Raw genomic sequence first — 19,994 nt, 5'->3', positions numbered from 1 at the left:
ACAATCTTCCTGAGCATATAATCTCTTTATAAGTAGCAGATTTCAAACAAAATATTTAAAAAGCAAAATTCTAAGGCCATTAGGGGAAAGGAACAGCTGTATTGAGATACATATACAATTCCAATTCATTAGCAAAGGTATGAATGAAATGATTTATTGCCACGCTATATATATTAATACATATGTCCTTATAATTAATTATATTAACAGACTAATTCTCTCCCCCCCCCCCCAACAAAGTTTCTGAAACAAATACCTATATTTTAAGAGCAGACAGGCAGCTTTGTATCTTAGAACTACAAACCAACCTGACAGGGGTCCATTTTACACAGTTATATTAATGTTTATGGCCAGTGTCACAAATTGCATTTTTCTGTAGCCTATTACCCTATATACTTGAATATAAGCCGGAGTACCTAATTTTACCACAAAAAACTGGGAAAACTTATTGACTCGAGTATAACATGAGGGTGGAAAATGAAGCAACTACTGGTAAATTTCAAAAATAAAAAAATATTTACCAATCAAATAACATTAATTGAGGATAAATGTTTCTGAATATTTACATAAATCTGTAATTTATGATAAATGTTTTTGAATACTTACATAAAACTGTAATTTAAGATAAGACTGTCCAACTCAACTCTGATTACTGTATATATTCAAGTATAAGCTGACCTGAATATAAGCCGGCCAGGACCCTCATTCAAGTACAAGCCATGGGTATATACAGTACTCTCTTTTTCCAATTCACAACTTTATGACTACTAATATATCTGTAGTTTGATATTTTTCTCATTAGTGCTTCTGAAGAAGTGGTTAGAACCCATGAAAGCTCATGCTAAAATAAAAGTTAATCTTAAAAGTGCTTCTGTTCCATCTCTCCCTTTTTTCTTGAATATCTCAGATATCTGCTGCATTAAAATATTTGAAAATACACCATATATTGTTCTTGTTTTAAAGGATCAACACACTTTCATTGCCATCATCATCTTTCTTACACAATTACTGCTTATGAAGATTTTTGCCATCTTACTGATCCTGGATCAGTTATACCACCCACCAATATCTCCATAGCTATCGCAAATAACCTTATATTAATTTTTAGCAGCATAATAATCAAATATGAGAAACTCTGACATAATTTTTAAAAGCTTATTGTACTAAAGACATTAGAAAGACAAACCACATAGTTGGAGTGCACAGTGGCAATTTATTTGTGTTTGGCATGCAACAATTATTGGGAAAAAATGAAAATGACAATTTTTGATCAAATAAAAAGTATTTAAGCCTACCAACTGATTATTTACGCATTTGATCGTTCTACATAGACAGATGTCACTAAGTAGTGACTTGCATTTTTTTTCTTTTAAAAAAGTACAAATGAATCATTGCACAAATCCAAATTAACCCTCTTACGTCTAAGGCATGCTCATATTTCCAGAATTGGTAAACAATGCTATAATCTATAGCGGTTTTATCATAACAAACAGACATGATCTGGAACCATCGATATTTTATATTTTACAGACTCCCTGAATAAAAAATCTTAAAGATGAAATGATGGCAAACAACACTTTAGGCAGAGGTACCTCATTTAACAGAAATCATTGAGAAAAACTTACAAAAAGTTAATCAATTAAAGTGCTATAGCTGTTGTATCTTAAATACTGCTAGCAAATATACTTAGCTTTAAAACCATTGGGAATGCACAAAAGTAATTTAGGAATGTAACACATGGTGCCGCACAACTTGCTAATGTTCAGCCCATATAGATTTTCTGTAACAGACCATACAATAGATTAATCTTGCAATGCTGGATCCTTTGTCAATTACTTTGAAAGCAAACATTTTATATAAATCAACATCCTTCAGAAAATATATACATTTTCACCACTTTTACCATTGCTGGGGATAAACAGAGCCCAACATATAGAAAGGCCCTTAGTTTACATTACATTTCTAAAAGGTTTCGTTGTAAATCATATTCCAGTCATATGTTCCTTCCTTTCTAAGAATCTAATTGAGCAAAAAGCTTCAAGTGGAGAACTCATTATTAAAATGCTTAATTGAAAATATGATTCCATTCATAACATCAACAGTACAAAGAAATATTTTCATACCTGGGACATTACAACTTGATTTAGAAATACCCACAGCAGACAAGTATAACTAAAACTGATAGTTAAATATAATTCTATATTCTTTCCTAAGTGATAATCAAGTTCAACATAGTAATTTTAAAATACAGCAGGAATCTCCACCAATAATATTAAGCATTTTTATGATAATGTCCTTCATCCCAATAAAGTAGGATACAATAATCAATTACTTGCATCTTGACTTACCATTCAATATTCAATTCAGACCTACTGAATTTGAGACTCACCAACAGAATCCAGGCCACATACGTTTCCACTAGAAATGACCTTTATATGTTTTTCTGGTACTGTTTCAAATGAAACAGAGTAGTAACGACTGCTGGTAAATCCTTCATGCTAATTTCTTAACAAGAAGCATACACAAACATGTGTGAACAATCTACATTCATTGTATTGACCCTCTAGGAAATGAGGAGTACACCTATGATTTTGTAAATAAAATAATGTAGCAAAAACTATTTATACACTATCTAAATATGGAATATTCTTGGAAATGAAAGATTATTTTATTGTACAAGGAATATTGTGCAAAGTTTGAAGACAAGCACAGAATCTGTACTAATACTGAGGTGTCATCTCGCTAATGAGTAGCTAAAGACCCAAATGCCTTGCTATTCTAGTCTTATAGTATTTCCTAATTTCTGCCCCAGCTGTAACTATAGTTTCAGTGGTTGTGTACTTGAGAGTATGTCAACAGGTATTTTAAGTCATTGCTCAGAGAACACAAGAGAATTTATTTAGAACATTCACTTTTACATTTTTATGGGGCATTTTGTTTGTAAAAAATGAACTATGCCTATTTTAGTTACAACATACATACTGCTTTCTTTTAAGTTAAATACTGAAAATAAAAGGGTGCTTGAATATACCAATGGATCAAATAGAACATAGGACTAGAAAGCATGTGAAAGTGGTTCATCAAAAGCTCATCTAAAGTTCTTATTAATTTTGTTGCACATGTCAAAAATTTTACAGCAAAACATTCTGATCTTTCTTATTAAGATTCTAAAAACATAATTCAAAAGATGGTATATACTAAAAGTTCATAACAATATCAGCTGAGGATTCTGTGGTTTATACTCTTCTGTTGTACTCAAGGAACACTCAGTGAAGATGCAAGTTGAACTTATATATAATGGATGTTCAAATTAAACATCAATGGCCCAACCGTTTCCAGTATCACGTGTGGAAGCCATTAACTGTGGTACTGTGAAACATCTGAAAGTTTTAAACAGGCAATGCATTTTAAAAACAATTTTTTTGTATAAACAATCAAGGTAAACATCTACTTCAAATGCAAGAAGTTAACCTTGAAACACAAGGAATAGCTTAGACTGTTAGCTAACCAGTATTATAGTCTGAGGAATAGATGAGACTATATCATTTGGCACTCACATATGAAAGAATAAAGTGAAAGCATGTAGATATGAAGTGTGTGTGTGGAGGGGGGAATCCTTCATATTCTGAGACATAGTATAAATGTTTAAATTATTAACATTTATTCATATATTAGGGTCTGCCAAACTACAGAGAAAATTGATGGAGACCCACTGAAGCAAAATTAATCTCTTCCTTATGGCATATTATCCTGCGATTTATGGCTGAAGATCTTTAAGAATACAGACAACACTCCTGCATCACTATTTTTGGAAACAGTTCTCCCCTACTATTGTGTGATACTTACAAGAGTTTAAATTAAGAACAATGCTCTTAGAATATTGAGAAAAGCAAAAATAAAAAATATTTAATATCATTTATAACTGGAAGAAAAAGGAAACAATGTTCAGTTGCTCTTTCTCAGAAAAGTTTCATATATCCAAGTTTGAAAAGATACCCATTAAATAAGAGAAACACATTTGAACATCTGAAAACACCATTTTAAAGTAAAAAGCCCCATTCTAACACTCCAGCTATCTTGTTTAAGTTTTCTTTGCGTTTTGCTGCACCAAATATGCTGCTTAAATACTTACATAAAGCAAATTAGAATAACATTTGGATCATTAAGTATAGTAAACAATCTTTTCTTTATGGCAGTGTTTTCCATTGCATTTTGCCACTTTGAAATCAATGCACAACACTATATACAAATATTACCTTGTTACAGGCATGCATAATCAATTACATCTGCAACACTCAAATGAATGGCAATATTTAAATTTGACACAGCATATAGGATTGCAAATCCTCCAACTCTTTAATCTTAAGAAAAACAGGCATAGATTGGTAAAAGCACATCATTCAAAATATTTCCTGATGCAAACTGGCAAATGCCAAGGAAATATGCTGAAATGCTAATTCTTCAGATTTCTCTATCAGCCTTTGTCTATGCCTCACTTATATAGACTTTAAGTAAATGAGGTATTAACTCATTACTTTCTTCTGTTTACTTCATTTTATACTTCGATGCTTAAACAAGTAGTATGCTGTATCCTTGTATATCTAGCTCTTTTCACATCCGTAACAAGGGATACCATTTCAAAAGCGCACATTTCTGAAAGAGCATAAACATAACTCTTCAAAGACACTCCATTCCGGAATCAATACTGTCAACATCTTTATGCAAAAACATTTTATGACACTTACGTTTAATAGGTTTGTATTGATGATTCCTAGTTCTAGACTGTCAACTATAAAATCCTACATTATCACATTTTCCTTCATGTTGATAGCTGCAAAACACATCCTGCTTGTGCGCATCCACTTTGACAGCATGCCTTAACATCAAAGAGACTGACTGAAGTACAAAATAAATATTCAAGTAAGAATATAGGATTGTAGCTCTATAGTGGTGTACACAATAACTACAATATTAAAGCAAAAATGGAACACATTGGCAGGTAAATGTTTGAGTTAAAAGGAGTGTTTTAAAGCAATTGAAACTCACGTTTAACTTTTATACAGCTCATGTACAGATTGCCAGTTTTGGCAGATACCAGTTTATATTTGGAGTGGAAATTTCAGAATTAAAAGAGTGGAAAATAGAAATTAAGATATCAAAACATTGCAGTAAGAGTCTGTCTAAGTAAAGAAGCAACACAGAATACTAACATTATTTTAGTTTTTTGCAAATTTGCCAGCTCTTCGAGAAGGTTCATATGGCACTCTGAGAATACTGGGAGTTTCTTCCATTACTCGTACAAGAAGATTATCAATATAGTCTTCAAGTTCACGAATATGAGTGTCCTTCTTCTTAAGTTGTTCTTTTTGTTTCACTAATTCTTGTAAGATCTCTTCATATGTAAGATTACGGTATCCTGAGGTTGCATCAAAAGGATTTCCCTCCTAGAATACAAGGGTTTTGTTTTTTAAAAATAAAAAATAAGAACATTAATGATCCTGTATCTAGAAAAGAAAGAATAAATAAGAAACTGAATATAGCAATTTTCTTTTACTCCATCAAGACAGATAATGAATTGCAACAGCATATTTAAATAAAATACTTGTGGTATTGACACTGGACATGTTGTTTATTCAGTTCAGATAATTTGTTATCTAATTATTCATTCAGTCAATTACTTTCCATAATTTTATGATACTAAAGATTCATTGCTGATTTAAATTTTGGTGCCAAAATCTTTTAAACTATTAGGAAAAAACAGTCGGCCCTCCACATTTGCAGTTTTGATTTTTGCAGATTTGGTTATTCATGGATTTAATTAATATTTTATTTCTAGGAATCTCTAGATCCTCCAGAATGACTTCTGCCATATAGTTGCACTGGAGGACTTAGAGATTCCTAGAGAGAACACTTTTCTAGGCATTTGTAGGTCTCACAGTATGATTCTATGGTCAACGTCCTGCATAAGTTGACTGTAGAGCAGTGATTCTCAATCTGTGGGTCCCCAAATGTTTTGGCCTTCAACTCCCAGAAATCCTAATAGCTGGTAAACTGGCTGGGATTTCTGGGAGTTGTAGACCAAAAAACCTGGGGACCCACAGGTTGAGAACCAGTGCTGTAGAGAGTTGTGCTGGAGAGTCCAGAAATTCCTACAGATATGGTCTCTCAGGTAATGTGAACATGTTTTCCCCAGTAATGTGGATTGTGTTGGGAATGGATGAGCCGTTAAGCTCTAATCACCCTCTTTATGAGGTAAATTCCCATTAAAATAGCAGAGTAAAAATTGCAGCAGCGTGAGACTTACGCGGTGTGAGTTTGGAAGGCCTTTGTGTCATCAGGAAGGCAAAGGGATGCAGTTAGCTTTAAAGTTTAAAAATATTTATTGAGGTAAAAAGAAATCCATTGATGGATAGAAAAGGTTTAGAGCTAACTATCTAATCTATCCTGTTCTAATACACATAGACGGATTAAAATAACAAAGCTCTAGATAGCTACATCTTGACTAATAGAGGACAGAGGTGCATCCTCTCTGGAACAAAGCAGGAAGCTGGAATGGCGACCAAACCTCGTGGGTCGCTTCTTCTCTAGGGCCATAAACATTCCAAAGCCCAAATTTGGGAAGTTACGTCAAAGCCCTAGGAGAGATCACATTTCTAGAAACATCAAAGGGTGGGCTGACCTAAATAGGATGGGAAGCAGGAAACAATGGTGAATCCTATCTAGGCATGCTTTGGAAACGGGGAAAGGATTCCCTCAATCTAACTCTATCATCTATCTGACTACATTTAGACTTGAGTAGTCCAGGATGAATCCCAACAGATTGAAGATCTATGCTCATGTTACATCTACCATTTGCAAGTTGTTGAAAATGATTTTATTTGAGAAGGGCTTCCTATGTCGTACACCTGTAGTGTACAGATTTTTTATATCAGCTATGCACAGTTCCTGTACCTGATCACTAGCATGAAAGCTGCTTTTGTGTGTTTGCCCAGTACAAGCATGTATTTTGTAATTGGACTGGAGCATATAAGAAATTCAACTATATATTTCTATTATACGGTCTAACTGGCTTGTAGTATAGGGGAGGATTATCTGGAACTGGAGAACCGAAATAACTTCTGCCCCTCAGAGCACCTTGAGCCATCAAGAACCAACTAAACTGAAGTAAGGTGAAAGAGCACTGCGGCCTCATAAGAGCCAGAAACTGCTACTTAAGCAAAAGCATTAGCAAGGGAAATCAATGTGAGCTAAGCTAGTTATAAATCCATGCATAACTCACTACTTCATTCTAACACTCAAGAATTAACCTCTCGCTTCCTTATATTTCTTTTCACGTCCTTCCCTGTGTGTGTTGTCTTTTTTAGATAAGAAGCCTGAGGTTAGAGGGCTCTCTTTGCTGTATATATAACCTTTGGGAGACACTCAGTGTCTGAAAGGTGGGATAAAACAGTTGAGGTAATACTTTGGTAAAGCAGTCATGGCCACAGAAGAATATTGCAACTATAAGGATGATTTTGCTGATTAATTCTGGCATTATGTCAATAAGAAAGGAAAGAGAAGTTGCAACAAAATATAAATACTGCGGAATTTACAGTACACCAACTTTTCAAGCTTTCACTGTTGGTCTGTAGCAAAAGCAGGAGCAGATTGTAATTGAGATCTAAGGGAAACAGGCCTCCATCTGGGACACACAGTGCAGTGTTATTAAGTGAACATTTCTCTGGAATACTTCCCACTTTCCTGGCAGAAGATGCTGCAAGGGAGCCTGTCTATATTTGAAAAGAATCCAAAACGATTAAAATGGATAATAGATGTGGTTCAAAAACATTTCTTGGTTGCTTCCCAACAGTGAGATAATTCTTCTGCATTCTTTTTTTTTAATTAATTCAGGTTCTATTTTAAGATTTGTCTGCATCTATATTTAAATAGCAAGTTGGAGCTCATTCATACATGCACATACTCACTGATCATTCAATAATCTACAGATGAATCTGTAAACTGGCTTTTCTGATAAGCATTATATTTGAGTTTAAATCTGACTATAAGAAATCTGCCTGCTAGACAGATCAAGGATGCCCATTTCACACATGCAATGTGTGGTCAATGAATGATGTGAACATATATTTATGCCTTTTAAAACTGCTAATGAAATTAATTCAATAATATATTAATAATAAATTAAAATAACTGGACTTTTCAGCAATGCGTGGAAAACCATTCTGGACACTGCTTTTACAAGCATTTTCTGGATTACACAATTGCATGTCGAATATTATGGCTGCAGAACGACCAATGAATAATGCTAAAAAGAATGTTCAGTTTGGAAAGCTTGCAGACTTTTCTCAGCCAAACTTCAATCCCAAATTAGTATCTTTTTTCATCTTTCTAAACCTGACACCCGTGCCCTAATCCTATTCCTGAAGAAGGAACAGAGAAAGAGAGAGAATGTGCATTCTTATTTACTCCATTTTTGGTAGCTCATCTCTACCACTTTAAATGCCAAGCTTTGTCTACCCTGGGAATGTGGAGAATGGAATTGTATAACCAAGGCATATCCAAAAGTACTGTTTGAACTCCTTCCCTTTCACAAGGCAGCCAAGGATTTATGTAGCTTCTAAAGCTTTGTTTGTCTAATTACCCATTCTAGTCCTCCTGTGGCTGTGATACAAAAATCAGAGCACTTGGATTTAAGCAGATTTCAATGGGAGTAAGTGTTTTATGGATCAGGGTGTTTATGTTCATTTCCTAGACTGCCTAATGTGCACTGCAACATCTAGAGTTTAAGCACAGTAAGAAATATACTATAATTGCAACATAGTACTTAGGATGGTAATGAAGACATATTAAAACTGACCTCTGGGGCTAATGATATTGCAAACAGAATTTTACGCTAGTTTTAAAAAGAAAGGAAAAAGTCTCTTTTGATGGGTCACTGAGGAGTGATCAGTAGATTTAGTCAATACACAGTGCAGTCCTGTATGTGCCTTCTCCATAAGTCCCATCAGGCTCAAGAGAATTTCCCTCCAGATAAATACACATAGGGTTTCAACCATGATTTAAAAAATACAAAATTTATGAAACTGGAAAATAGTTTAGAATAAAAGAAATAATATACAAACGTGAGAGCCAGCGTAATGAAATGGTCTGACTTTTGCACAATGACTCAGGAGACTAGAGTTTGAATCTTTAGTTGGAAAAGTAACCCACTGGGTGAATTTAGGCAAGTAACACTCTCTCAGCCTCAGAGGAAGGCACACATTTTGCCAACGCCATGATAGGTTTGTCCTAGGGGTTCTATAACTCAGAAATAAATTGAAAGCACAAAACAATAAATATGTATAAAACAGTAGTCATTTTTGTTATGTGTGAATAATGATCCGTTTGCTCTCAGATAGCAAGAACCAAATCAAGTCACACCTCCCACCTCCTAATTTTAGAGTGAGGTAAGATGACATAGGGATGCTTTCTGTTTACATCTGAAGCCTATCATTAAGGAAGATAAACACTGATAATTTTGGAAGCATACCACATCAAATATGCACTGATTCAGCTTCACTCCCTTTCACTTCAGCTATCTCTGCCTCCACTTTGGCACCTATCACATCATTAAAATATGCAGGTGGCAAAGTTGAAATAAGGCTAATTAGAAAGGGTGCGCTAGCAAGCCAGAATAAATGGTGCAAGTCAATCAACTGTTTAATTTTTTGAGCTCTTTAAACTAATTGAAAGCTGAAGTATTTTTATCTGGTCTATTTTTCAGTTAACCTCTTTTTGTCAATTATCTCTACTAAAAATGCCAAGCCCTTCATAGATATATCTGAGTATGAACAATTGGTAGTATGATAGATTTCTGTATATAGAAACAGAATTTAGAACTAATTCTATTTTCTCTTGATTCAGATTTACTTTATTTTCCACTGCATTATATAAGAAATGGTATTAATAAATAAAATGTATGTACCAACCTTGTCATATTCTAACCTATTCAACAATACACAACAAAAGTTACATTTTAATTACGCATTCTATCGCAGTCGGTTCAGTGTAATACATCTTTTAAGAAATCTAGTTAGAATAAAAACATTCAAGTAAAACGTCCATGTTAATGCAAATCTTGCAGCCTATTGGTAATAGTATCCTTTTGGCCCTTAAAGTAATAGGAAATCTGTCTAGCGAACATAGACAAATCTTAGTTTAAAGTATATATTCAACTGCCACTTTCTAATACAATAAAGGCAATAACATCAGGAATGAGCAAGGAAAAAGGCAACATTTGAAATATGTAAGCATGTACAGGAAATCTTGAAACTAAGTATTATTTGAGTACAAGCTGATAGTCACAACTACCGGATAAAGGGAAAGATAAATGAGAACCTGGCATTCTTTGATCATCTGTTTATTGTTCTAATGAGCAACTTTGCTTTGGGAATATCATCTGAGCCACTTTCACATCTCTTGTTCTTCTTGCTTTATCTCCTTTTCCGTTCCTAATTAGGCTTTAAAGAGTTCTTGCTGCCCTTTCAACCGGCTACTGCTCCTCTTTAAGCAACGTTCATTCAGAGACAGGTGTTGGCACCACCAGAGCACAAGGCACATAAACTTAATTACCAAACACTACTTCCAAGGGAAGAAAAGAATAATTTATTGGTGGTACATCATTTAAAGTACTTCAAACTACTTATAGACTAATCCTGCAATATCTGAATTTTGACAATAGTTCTATTTCATGCTTACTATATAAAATTAATGCCTTTGCCATTATAATTGTGTTTTGTATTACACAAATTTTCAACTAACTCAACAATATTCCAAAATGAGAATAAAAGCAAACATGGATTATCTATCACCTTTAATTCACACAACTAAAACTACATTTAAAATCTAGCAGTTTTTACTAGCAAATATTCTATAATTCTGAATTTTATTTTAAAATCCATAGCAGCCAATGAAATGCATTTCAAACAAAGTGCAGAAACTAGCGAAAAATATGATCAAAGAAAAGACATTCACTGGAAATAAGCACTATTCACCACAATAATAATGCAAATAGCACTTGACTGCATGCCCACTTAAAATTAATCAAACAGTATATAGATAGATGCCAAGTCTTATGGACTTAATTTCATCAGAAGACATCTCAAAACAGGTAAAACATTTTCAAATGTATTACTTAATCTCTCAAAAGAGGAGACAATATAATAGTTGAATTTATTTTGTTCTAATAAAAAACACCAGCTTATTTCTTTATGAAATCACAAATATGTCCTATGAAGGATCAAGGAGGAATTAAGCATATATATATACATACATATATATATACACACACACACAAACACACACACACACACACACAATCCAGCACCCTTTTGCAATTAATTCTAGAGCAATCCTGCAGTAAAACTATTCAAATCCTTATGCCAGTGGGATGAACAACAATATATGATTATAAATAAGGAGCACAACCAAGTCCAATAGGATTTACTAAAAATTTAAGTGTCAGCAAGACTGCAGACTACGACCATATGTGGTTCAATAATATCATTTAAAGTAAACATAATACAATATTTTTATTGTGGAACAGGTTCTAACACCACTATATTTCTAATATTTTGGTGTTAGAATTGGGATTTGGGAAGGGATGTTTTAAAAGTTCTCATCACACAGGTTATTCTTCAATCCTTTGGAGGTCAGATGAATGTTCCAAAGGAAAACAAATCCAGCATTTGAGAGTTATTTTAGTCTTCGTGGGAGTTCATTTGCTATTTGTATTACCAACCTAAATATATTTACTCATCAACTTAGCACTCTCACTTTGGTAAAATCACTTTATACATCTTACAAGATTCACGAGACCTGTATTTGTAAAGGACTGGTTGGAATTATTCACTACCAACAAACTTGTTGCTTAGAATATATAGTCCACTAGTGAAAAAAAGATAGAAGTCTATTACACTAGCTAATACAAGGCCCATAATGCTGCTATTCAAGACTACAGTGCAGCAGAAATGTGTGCTGCTCTGGTTACCTAAAGATGTCATATAATTGGTAAAATGCAGTGAATGCTACCAAGAGGCATGTTAAAATGCTGAAGACTTGTTGAGTAAGAAAGACAACTAACTTAGCAACTTATTCTTTAAACCATGAATGAACAAAAACAAGTTGTAAATTAATTATTCTTGCGTGGAAGACAAATCAACTTACACAACCGGCAATTATTGCTCTTGTGCTATTCTGCACAGGTTTCACTAGCGGATTCAGATGACAATATTTTGTGTTAATGTATGATTGAAAAAAGTGGGTTCGGTGGGAGGACTTCAGGGGACTAGATATGGAATTGGGTCCCACAAAAGTAGCGCCGTACTTTCCTCTCCTCTGAGAGAAGTAAGGCTGACAAGAATCATGAAGCCCCACATAACCATGTTTGAAATGTCACACATCCCACTACCTGCATGATCAGCAAGCATGAAAAGGAATTATAAGTTTTTATCAAAATACATTAATAGATTCCTCTACATGCAAGTGTATCATGGGCCAATCAGAATTCTCTGTCACGTAGTGAACTTTAATACGAATTCAAGTGAACTTTAATACATACTCATGGAAACTAAGAAAGGAGCTACTCTGCACCCCCTCATGTGTGCTTTGAACACATGTGAGGGTTCGGTAGAGCTCTTCTGTACCTTCAGGTTCCTAAATTAAATTGAACAGAAGTAGGCTTAGGACAGAGAAGATTTCATAGAAATCAGTAACTAAAGCTGATAAAATCCAAAAGGTACCAGGAGCTTCTTCTTTTGAAACTGAAACAGACTAACGTAGTTACCTCTTTGAAATTTATTACTCTAATACTATAAATGACCTTAAAAATGCTTAGCCTATGGAGAATAGTCTATTAATCACTATCAGCCACAGAAGCTAATCAGAGCTTGTAGAATCATATGTATTAAAACCTTGGAAACAAGCAAAAAGTGCCCTGTTTCTGAGTTCCTTGTTGGCTAGAAAGGGTCCTCAAAATTGCCAGCAGCTACCGCCTACCTCAGTTTTGGGGGTGGTATTTTCCATGTTAGGAGAGAAATAAAAATAAAGCCTATATGCCAAATTATGGAGATGGATGAGAAATGAAAATGAGACATGGCAATCCAAAATCTCATGCACCTCCTCCAGTCCCTGGAAGTTTCTTATCTCTGGGCTAGAGTGACCTTGGTCTTAAGTCGACAAGATACGATAATTTGCCTGTTCAATATATATTATATAACCAGATATTTCTGGCACTCTTAAAAAGAACTCTATCAGCTAGCTACACACTTCAAGGCTTTATAAAAATGATAAACTAAGTTTGGTATGAAATGGTATGACTATCTCTTACCGTTGATTTCCGGAGATTTTCAGTGCTTGCAGGTTTCACATTAAAACTAGGGAAAGAATAAAAATGTATTACATAATAAATATACACTTTCATACAGTATTTAAACATATTGCATGCTATATTGATTGTATCCCATATATAGGCAAAACAGTGACAAACATATATACACACACAAGTTCAAAAATCACATGCAAAAATTATCCATTGAAGGAAGAAAATATATAAATATTAACATATACCCAGGTAATAGCCAAAAGTCTTTCTATGTCTGCTTGGTTTGGTACTTGTAGGGTTGTGAGAACAGAAATGTGCTTTCAGATCCAAATAACCTCTCCTCCACAAAACAGACATATACAGCGTACCAATATGATTTTCTTTGTCTTTACTACAGGGGAAATCTCTTTTCTATAAACATATTTAATAATAATTTCAGGAACAGCTGGAACACAGACGTTAAAAGCAGTAAGTCTGAAAATATTAAGCTTCTAGCACAACTTAAGGAATGTAGATACAGAAAGAGAGGTACCACAATGAAGCCTCCCTTCTGTGCAGTCGTTCAACACTGGTTTTACACCAGAAAGAGAACAAAACACTTTCTTAACCCAACACTGATTTTCTGTAGAATGGGGCCATATAAACAACAATGCTGCTAGTTTTTAGTGACCTTCTCTCTCTTCAATGGCATTCTCTTTGGCAAGAGCATATCACCATGATTCTGTTCTATTCTTTAAGGAAAATAGTTTATTGTATTTCATCTCTGCAGGAATATTTCTTTAAAGGTGAAGGCATCTCAAATAAATGGCACTGCTCTGAAAAATGGCTCTTTGTCCTTCATCCTTGTATGGCCCACTTGACGGCTACGCTTCAGTTGTGGCAGAGGCAGATAACTCCCACGAATTTTGCAAAATACTCTAACCCATGGAGAGTTCCAGGTTTGTTGCTCAGATACAGTAGGGAGGGAAGGAAAAGGAAGAGGAGGAGAACTATAGGAGCAACAATCCTTAAGGATGAAAATGAAACAGCTCTCTATCTCTTGGGGAAATTCATTTTCACAGAGTCCACAAAAGGCTATCATTTCCAATGTCCTGGAATTCAAGACATCATCAATTCTAAATTGCAAGACAGTTTCTAAAGAGCTAGCAGAACAGGAATGGTAAATCTTTCTTCCTACCTTTCTCAGAACATTTATGGGAAAATTTCAGGGACTGCTCTATAAATAAACAAGCCTTTAGATACATTTTGAAACTTCACATACACTTTTTGGTGTAGTTGCTACCATCCCTATATTGCATGTAATTAATTATGCAGCTCGTACAGGTTTAAAAAACATTATATAATCATGCATGTCGACCTTACGTGTAATTCATGATAGTTCTTAAAACAAATCCATCTACCCTTTTTGCTAAATGGGAACCCATTCACTACTTTTCAAGTTTAAAATAACTTATAGTCCTTTGTTCATACAAAAGTCTGTGCCACTGAAATATTTAGGATATGCTCCCATATGATTGTGCTGAGCATGAAATACCATGTTGTCTGATGCTGCTAATGGCTTTGAAATGTTATAGCCTGATGTTTACTACCTTCTGTTCCTGGTCAACACATGGCCAAGAAGGGGAATGAACTTGGCAATAAAATGTTTGACAATGGTAGCATGAGGCCTTATCACAGGCAAAGAAGACATAATGAGTTTCCATTTCATTATGAGTTTTTTCCACAGTTGCCATAATTCTAAGCCATCAGCCCTTGGATGTGATCCATAGAGAAAACTGAGGGAATTGTGTAACATCAGTGTGAGGAGTAAGCATTATATAAGGAATAATTCAAACTATTTTTTTCTTGATTTTTTGTATTACAAATGTAACTAGTTGCTCAAGACAGGAGACTCCAAGCTAAACTCCCTCCATTATATGAAGCTTTACTATTAGTCTTGTCATTGCACCAGTGTCTTGATTAATTTGGAACTAAAGCAAATCTAGATATAACCCAATATATGCCCACAATAGGTACAGAAAAAATATTTGCCATAATTTGTTTCCTGGTTGAAAAATGGGTTTCTCAACACGTGTGAAATCTAGCTGGGAAGAATAATATAGTGGAAAAAAATTTCATAGTTTCGGATTATTCATGCGTTCCAAAGTGCTTCAAGAAATTTATTTGCAAAAATATATATGGGTTTTGGGGTTTTTTTGCATGAGAATTGTGGAGGTTTACACAAAATTACTGATCTCAGGTATCTCCATGAGTTTTCTGTAGTGCGTGCAAAATTATTGTTTTTTTGGCCAAAACCCCCCAAACATTTCCTGCATTTCTGCAGAATTTTTTTCCATAACATTTCAAAATGTGTTAAGACAGTGTGAGAATAGCACAGAAATATTTGTTTTCTCCTCAGAAAACTGTAGAAATTAATTCATTCTTAACTGCAAGAGCATAACTGAATATTAGCATTCCTAGTACATAAACCACCTGAAGGATATACTGGATATATTTTAATCCACAAGAGAACATCCATATACATGTAAGAAATCATATGGAAATTCCTATACATGTCCAACACCACAGCTGAAAGAAAATGGGTGTGTGCATGCTGACACAGAGATACACATAGTAAAATTTACTGACCAATTCAAAATTAGCAAATAAAAACTGTTTTGCTAATTACCTATTTCCATACACATTCTGTAGATACAACAGATACGTCTCACAGAACATGCCACAATGATACAATGAGAGATTGTTCCCCCAAATTTAAAAAGCTTACAGCCAATCTTTTAAAAAGTTTTAAGTAGCGGTTTATCCATTTTGAGATCACTTTCCTTTAACCTGGTTATAGTTTGCTTCTATGAGTATAATTTTAATGCAGGTGGAAAACAAATGTTACCAACTGTATTAAAACAAAAATATTGGGGGGGGGGTGTTAAAACATATATAACAATTAAACCAAATATATGGGTTTCTTATCTTTCAGAGATATAATATACAATATGCAAACTTTTATTTCATGAGTGAGGAAGACCTTTCAACCATACTCGATGATCTAGCAGTGTGCATATTATTATTGTCTAAATGAAGCAAAATAATTATTTCAATGATCCTGACCCATGAAATAACAATTTACATGTTGTATTACATAGTATGAAAAATGGGAAAAATATATGGTTCACTCAATAGACAAATCAATCACTCTAAAATCTTGATCTTACAAGAGTGCATTTGATGCTTTGGATGGTTATAACATGTTTCCTCCCTAATTTCGTACAGTGCATTCAGCACTCTTCCTATTAGTGATATTGGACAAGGTAAAACTGGTAAAAAATAGTTTGCAATAAATGGGAATAACTATGCTTTGCAAATATGGAAAAACAAGTCCCAAGACAGAAAACAATTCACATATTAATGTTGTTTGAAACTTTACAGATACCTACGTTGTTGTCAACAGGTATTCCAAGTTAATGTCTGACACCCTAAAGCAGCCAAGCCTGAACATTAAATCTCATCAGCGTGCAGAAGCATGGAAATTCACAGATGAGGCAAATAATGTTGCAACTGAGACTGCCAGACAACAAGAAAGCAGAAAGATAAACAAAACAGATGGAGATTACTTAAGACATTTAATTTTTCCTTAAGCTGTGATTTTTAAAATGTTTGAAGTTGCAAAGGGACATTTCAGAACATAAGCTGTCAATATAGATTACAAGATACAAGACAAACCTGCTTTATTTCTATTTACCATGATATGACACATTGAAAAATATTTCAGTATGCTAAAAATCACCTATTTTTATATCTTCATTATTTACGAAACTTCTGATGTTGCCAAGATTACATTTTGCCTCCATCTAGTTGCTTTAAAAAAAAGTTACGATCTTTAAATTAATTACACTGTTTCCTCAGAACAATAAGGAAACTTATTATTAAACAAAAGCTGAACAACACAATCCCTTTCTAATAAGGTATAGATGTTCCAAAAGATAAGCTAAAAATAAAAACACCTTACAATTGTGAGAATATGCATGTCTCCAGTTCATTTCAAATTGGCAGATTTATCAAACACTACTATATCAATTTAAGAATTGTTTATATGATTAGAGTAAGAGATTGCCAAAAGGAAAAAAGCAGTAGAGAAAATTAAATGTGCATATTTTATTAATTGTTACTAATTTTCCATCTGTTGATTAAAAAATACAATAAAAGACTAGGGCAGGTCTGTAGATCATGTGGCCTTCTGGATGTTCTTGAAGACCATTATTCCCAAACAGTTTGGGCAAGGGAGAATATTAATGTGGAAAAAATTAGACATTCAAGGGATCTCACACTCCTGGGTTAAAATCTGTCCTTCCGAATAAAATATATTTTATTTATTTATTTTGATTTTGTGGTATTTATATACTGCCCATCTCAACCCTGAAGGGGACTCAGGGCTGTTCAGTGTTGGCAACAATTCAATACCCTCGATAAAAAACCATACAAAACATCAAAGTTGATCGTTTGGTGTCAACTTTGATATGCACTACCTACACATTTTTACCTTTCTGCATAAATTATCCCACTTCTCTTTTCTGTTCCATTGCTATCAATTTTCAATATATTCCAGTTGACCCCCACTTTAATTTAGGCCCCTTCCACACAGCTGCATAAAATCCACATTGAACTGGACTCCGATAATCCAGTTCAAAGCAGATATTGTAGAATATCTGCTTTGATATTCTGGGTTATATGGCTGTGTGGAAGGGTCCTGAGTTACTCTTTCAAAACCATCTGAAATCATATCACAATGACACATTACCTGCTAATATCTCTGAAATATTTTGTACATGATGCTGCCTTTGAAAACTTTGTTTTGTTTATATGCTATCATTCCCCTTATATAAGCAGCTTCAACAATCTTTAGAAGAGTGGCTTCTAAAATGACTAAAACCAAAAATTCTAAATTACAATCCATATTAAATTATTGAAAAAAACTTACTGATTACACTTTGGAAATGGATAGCAAAAGAGATATCTAAAAGATATAATCTGATATTGTTACTAGCAGAGGAAGAATGAATGCTTCTGCAGAATGAGTGCCAAACATACAGTAACTAGGTAGAGAGGACCATGGTTGCATATTCTAGCAGCACCTTTCCAACGTCAAGTTTAGTATACATTATTTTAAAACATATACAGAAAAGATCAAGCTGGAATTTGATCATACTGGATCTTCAGTAGTCAAAGTCAGATCAAACTTTTCTTCAGGTTTCACACGGGCAAATGCATGAGGATATTTACATTCTAGCAGATTTGTTTATGTGCCTTAGAGGTGACTTACAGTGACCATATCAATAGGCTTTCTCAGTAAGATTTAATCAGAGGAGATTTGCCATTGCTTTCCTTTAAGAAAGTGTGACTTCATGTGTGACTAGTAAAGGTCACTAACCAATTTCCATGGACTCAAAGCAGTTTCTGGGAGTCATAATCAAACACTCAAGCCACTATACCACATTGACATGTTTTAAAAGATTACTATATTTAATTTTAATTTAATTTAATATTAACAGTTATTACTAAGGCTAAAAAATGATTTCCTTCAGACTCTGGAAACTGATCAATTCATCTTAGGCAGCTTGAAGGCTGATGCAATTTGGGGGCAATTTACATGACTAGAAAACTATCTCTAACTTTGTTTAAAATTAGTAGATACAGAAAGCTGCTCTGAAAGTACCGAGCCTGTCAACTTTTAAGGATACCAGTATGGAAGGCAGATTTTTTTCCCCCATTTTTCAAGAAAAGTCTCTACTTATTTTTGCTGACTGAAATTTGCAGGTAGACCTGTCCCTCCTGTTGGGAGAAAGATTGCCAAATTAAATGTAAAGTTTTAGGTTCGTTTCTGATTTTTAGTTGCTGGAGGTGGGTCCCTGGTTATAAACTACAGAGGCAATGGTATACAGGCTTTTATGCCAAGCACAGTTAATTCCGGAGTGCAAAGAAAACTAGTAACTTTGTTCTTCCTGTCCCACAGCAGTTATGTGAGCTACATTACAACATCAGTAAAGGAGAGACAAGACATTCTGAAGAGGAAAATGATGTCAAGTAACAGAAATACAACAAATGTAGTGAGACAACACTATAGGAATGCAACAGTCTACATGATGTCTGTGTGTATGATTAGTAGGTGATATTTCAATGGACAATTGACACTATGAATGAATGTTGCGGTGAAGAGACACTAGATTATTTTGCTAATTGTATATTTTTAATTAATCAATGAAAGAGTCTTAAATCTGGTTGATACTACAAGAAAATGTTAAGGCTATAGACAAAACACAGGGAACATTTAGTGTTCTCATCTTATGTGCTGTAGAAAGATGAAGACAAGGGAAGTATGTCAAGCCTGATTGCCATCTTTTTTTGTAAGGTCAATCTGAAGACTGTGCAGATAAAATCTCCTTAAACGTTTTGATGTGTTCTGCTCCACAATCAGCAGTTACAGGTACAAGCTGATGATTAGATATGTGAATTTTATATACGTACACTCTATTGCCAGAGTTTCAATAACACCAGCTCTTGCTCTTGTTTCCAGATATTGCTCCATGAGCAGTATCTGTGAGTGCACTGAAAATAAGAGGAAGGGAATATACTGGCTCTAGCCTCC

At 34.2% G+C, this 19,994-nt stretch overlaps 1 protein-coding gene across 3 annotated transcripts in view; it reads right to left on the bottom strand.

Moving 5' to 3' along the window:
- Positions 1-1,193: 1,193 nt before the first annotated feature.
- rab11fip2 (RAB11 family interacting protein 2) overlaps positions 1,194-19,994 on the bottom strand; it is a 43,373-nt gene continuing 24,572 nt past the window's right edge. Inside the window, exons 4-6 of one of the 3 annotated variants that reach the window (XR_010004434.1) lie at positions 16,789-16,915; positions 13,364-13,409; positions 5,351-5,444 (exon numbers count right to left, since the gene is read on the bottom strand). Coding sequence is in view for 1 of the 3 variants with exons in the window: in XM_003223494.4 (XP_003223542.2) it covers positions 5,217-5,444; positions 13,364-13,409 (274 nt within the window). In the remaining 2 variants the exon portion in view is untranslated. Of the gene's footprint in view, positions 5,445-13,363; positions 13,410-16,784; positions 16,916-19,994 lie in introns of all 3 variants that reach the window. The other 2 variants (XR_010004435.1, XM_003223494.4) reach the window with 2 other exon arrangements.

Source organism: Anolis carolinensis, chromosome 3 (genome assembly GCF_035594765.1).
Source record: "Anolis carolinensis isolate JA03-04 chromosome 3, rAnoCar3.1.pri, whole genome shotgun sequence".
NCBI classification, from domain to species: domain Eukaryota; kingdom Metazoa; phylum Chordata; class Lepidosauria; order Squamata; family Dactyloidae; genus Anolis; species Anolis carolinensis.
The sequence above is the reverse complement of the archived record's forward strand: the minus strand, read 5'-3'. Positions and strand labels throughout refer to the sequence as shown.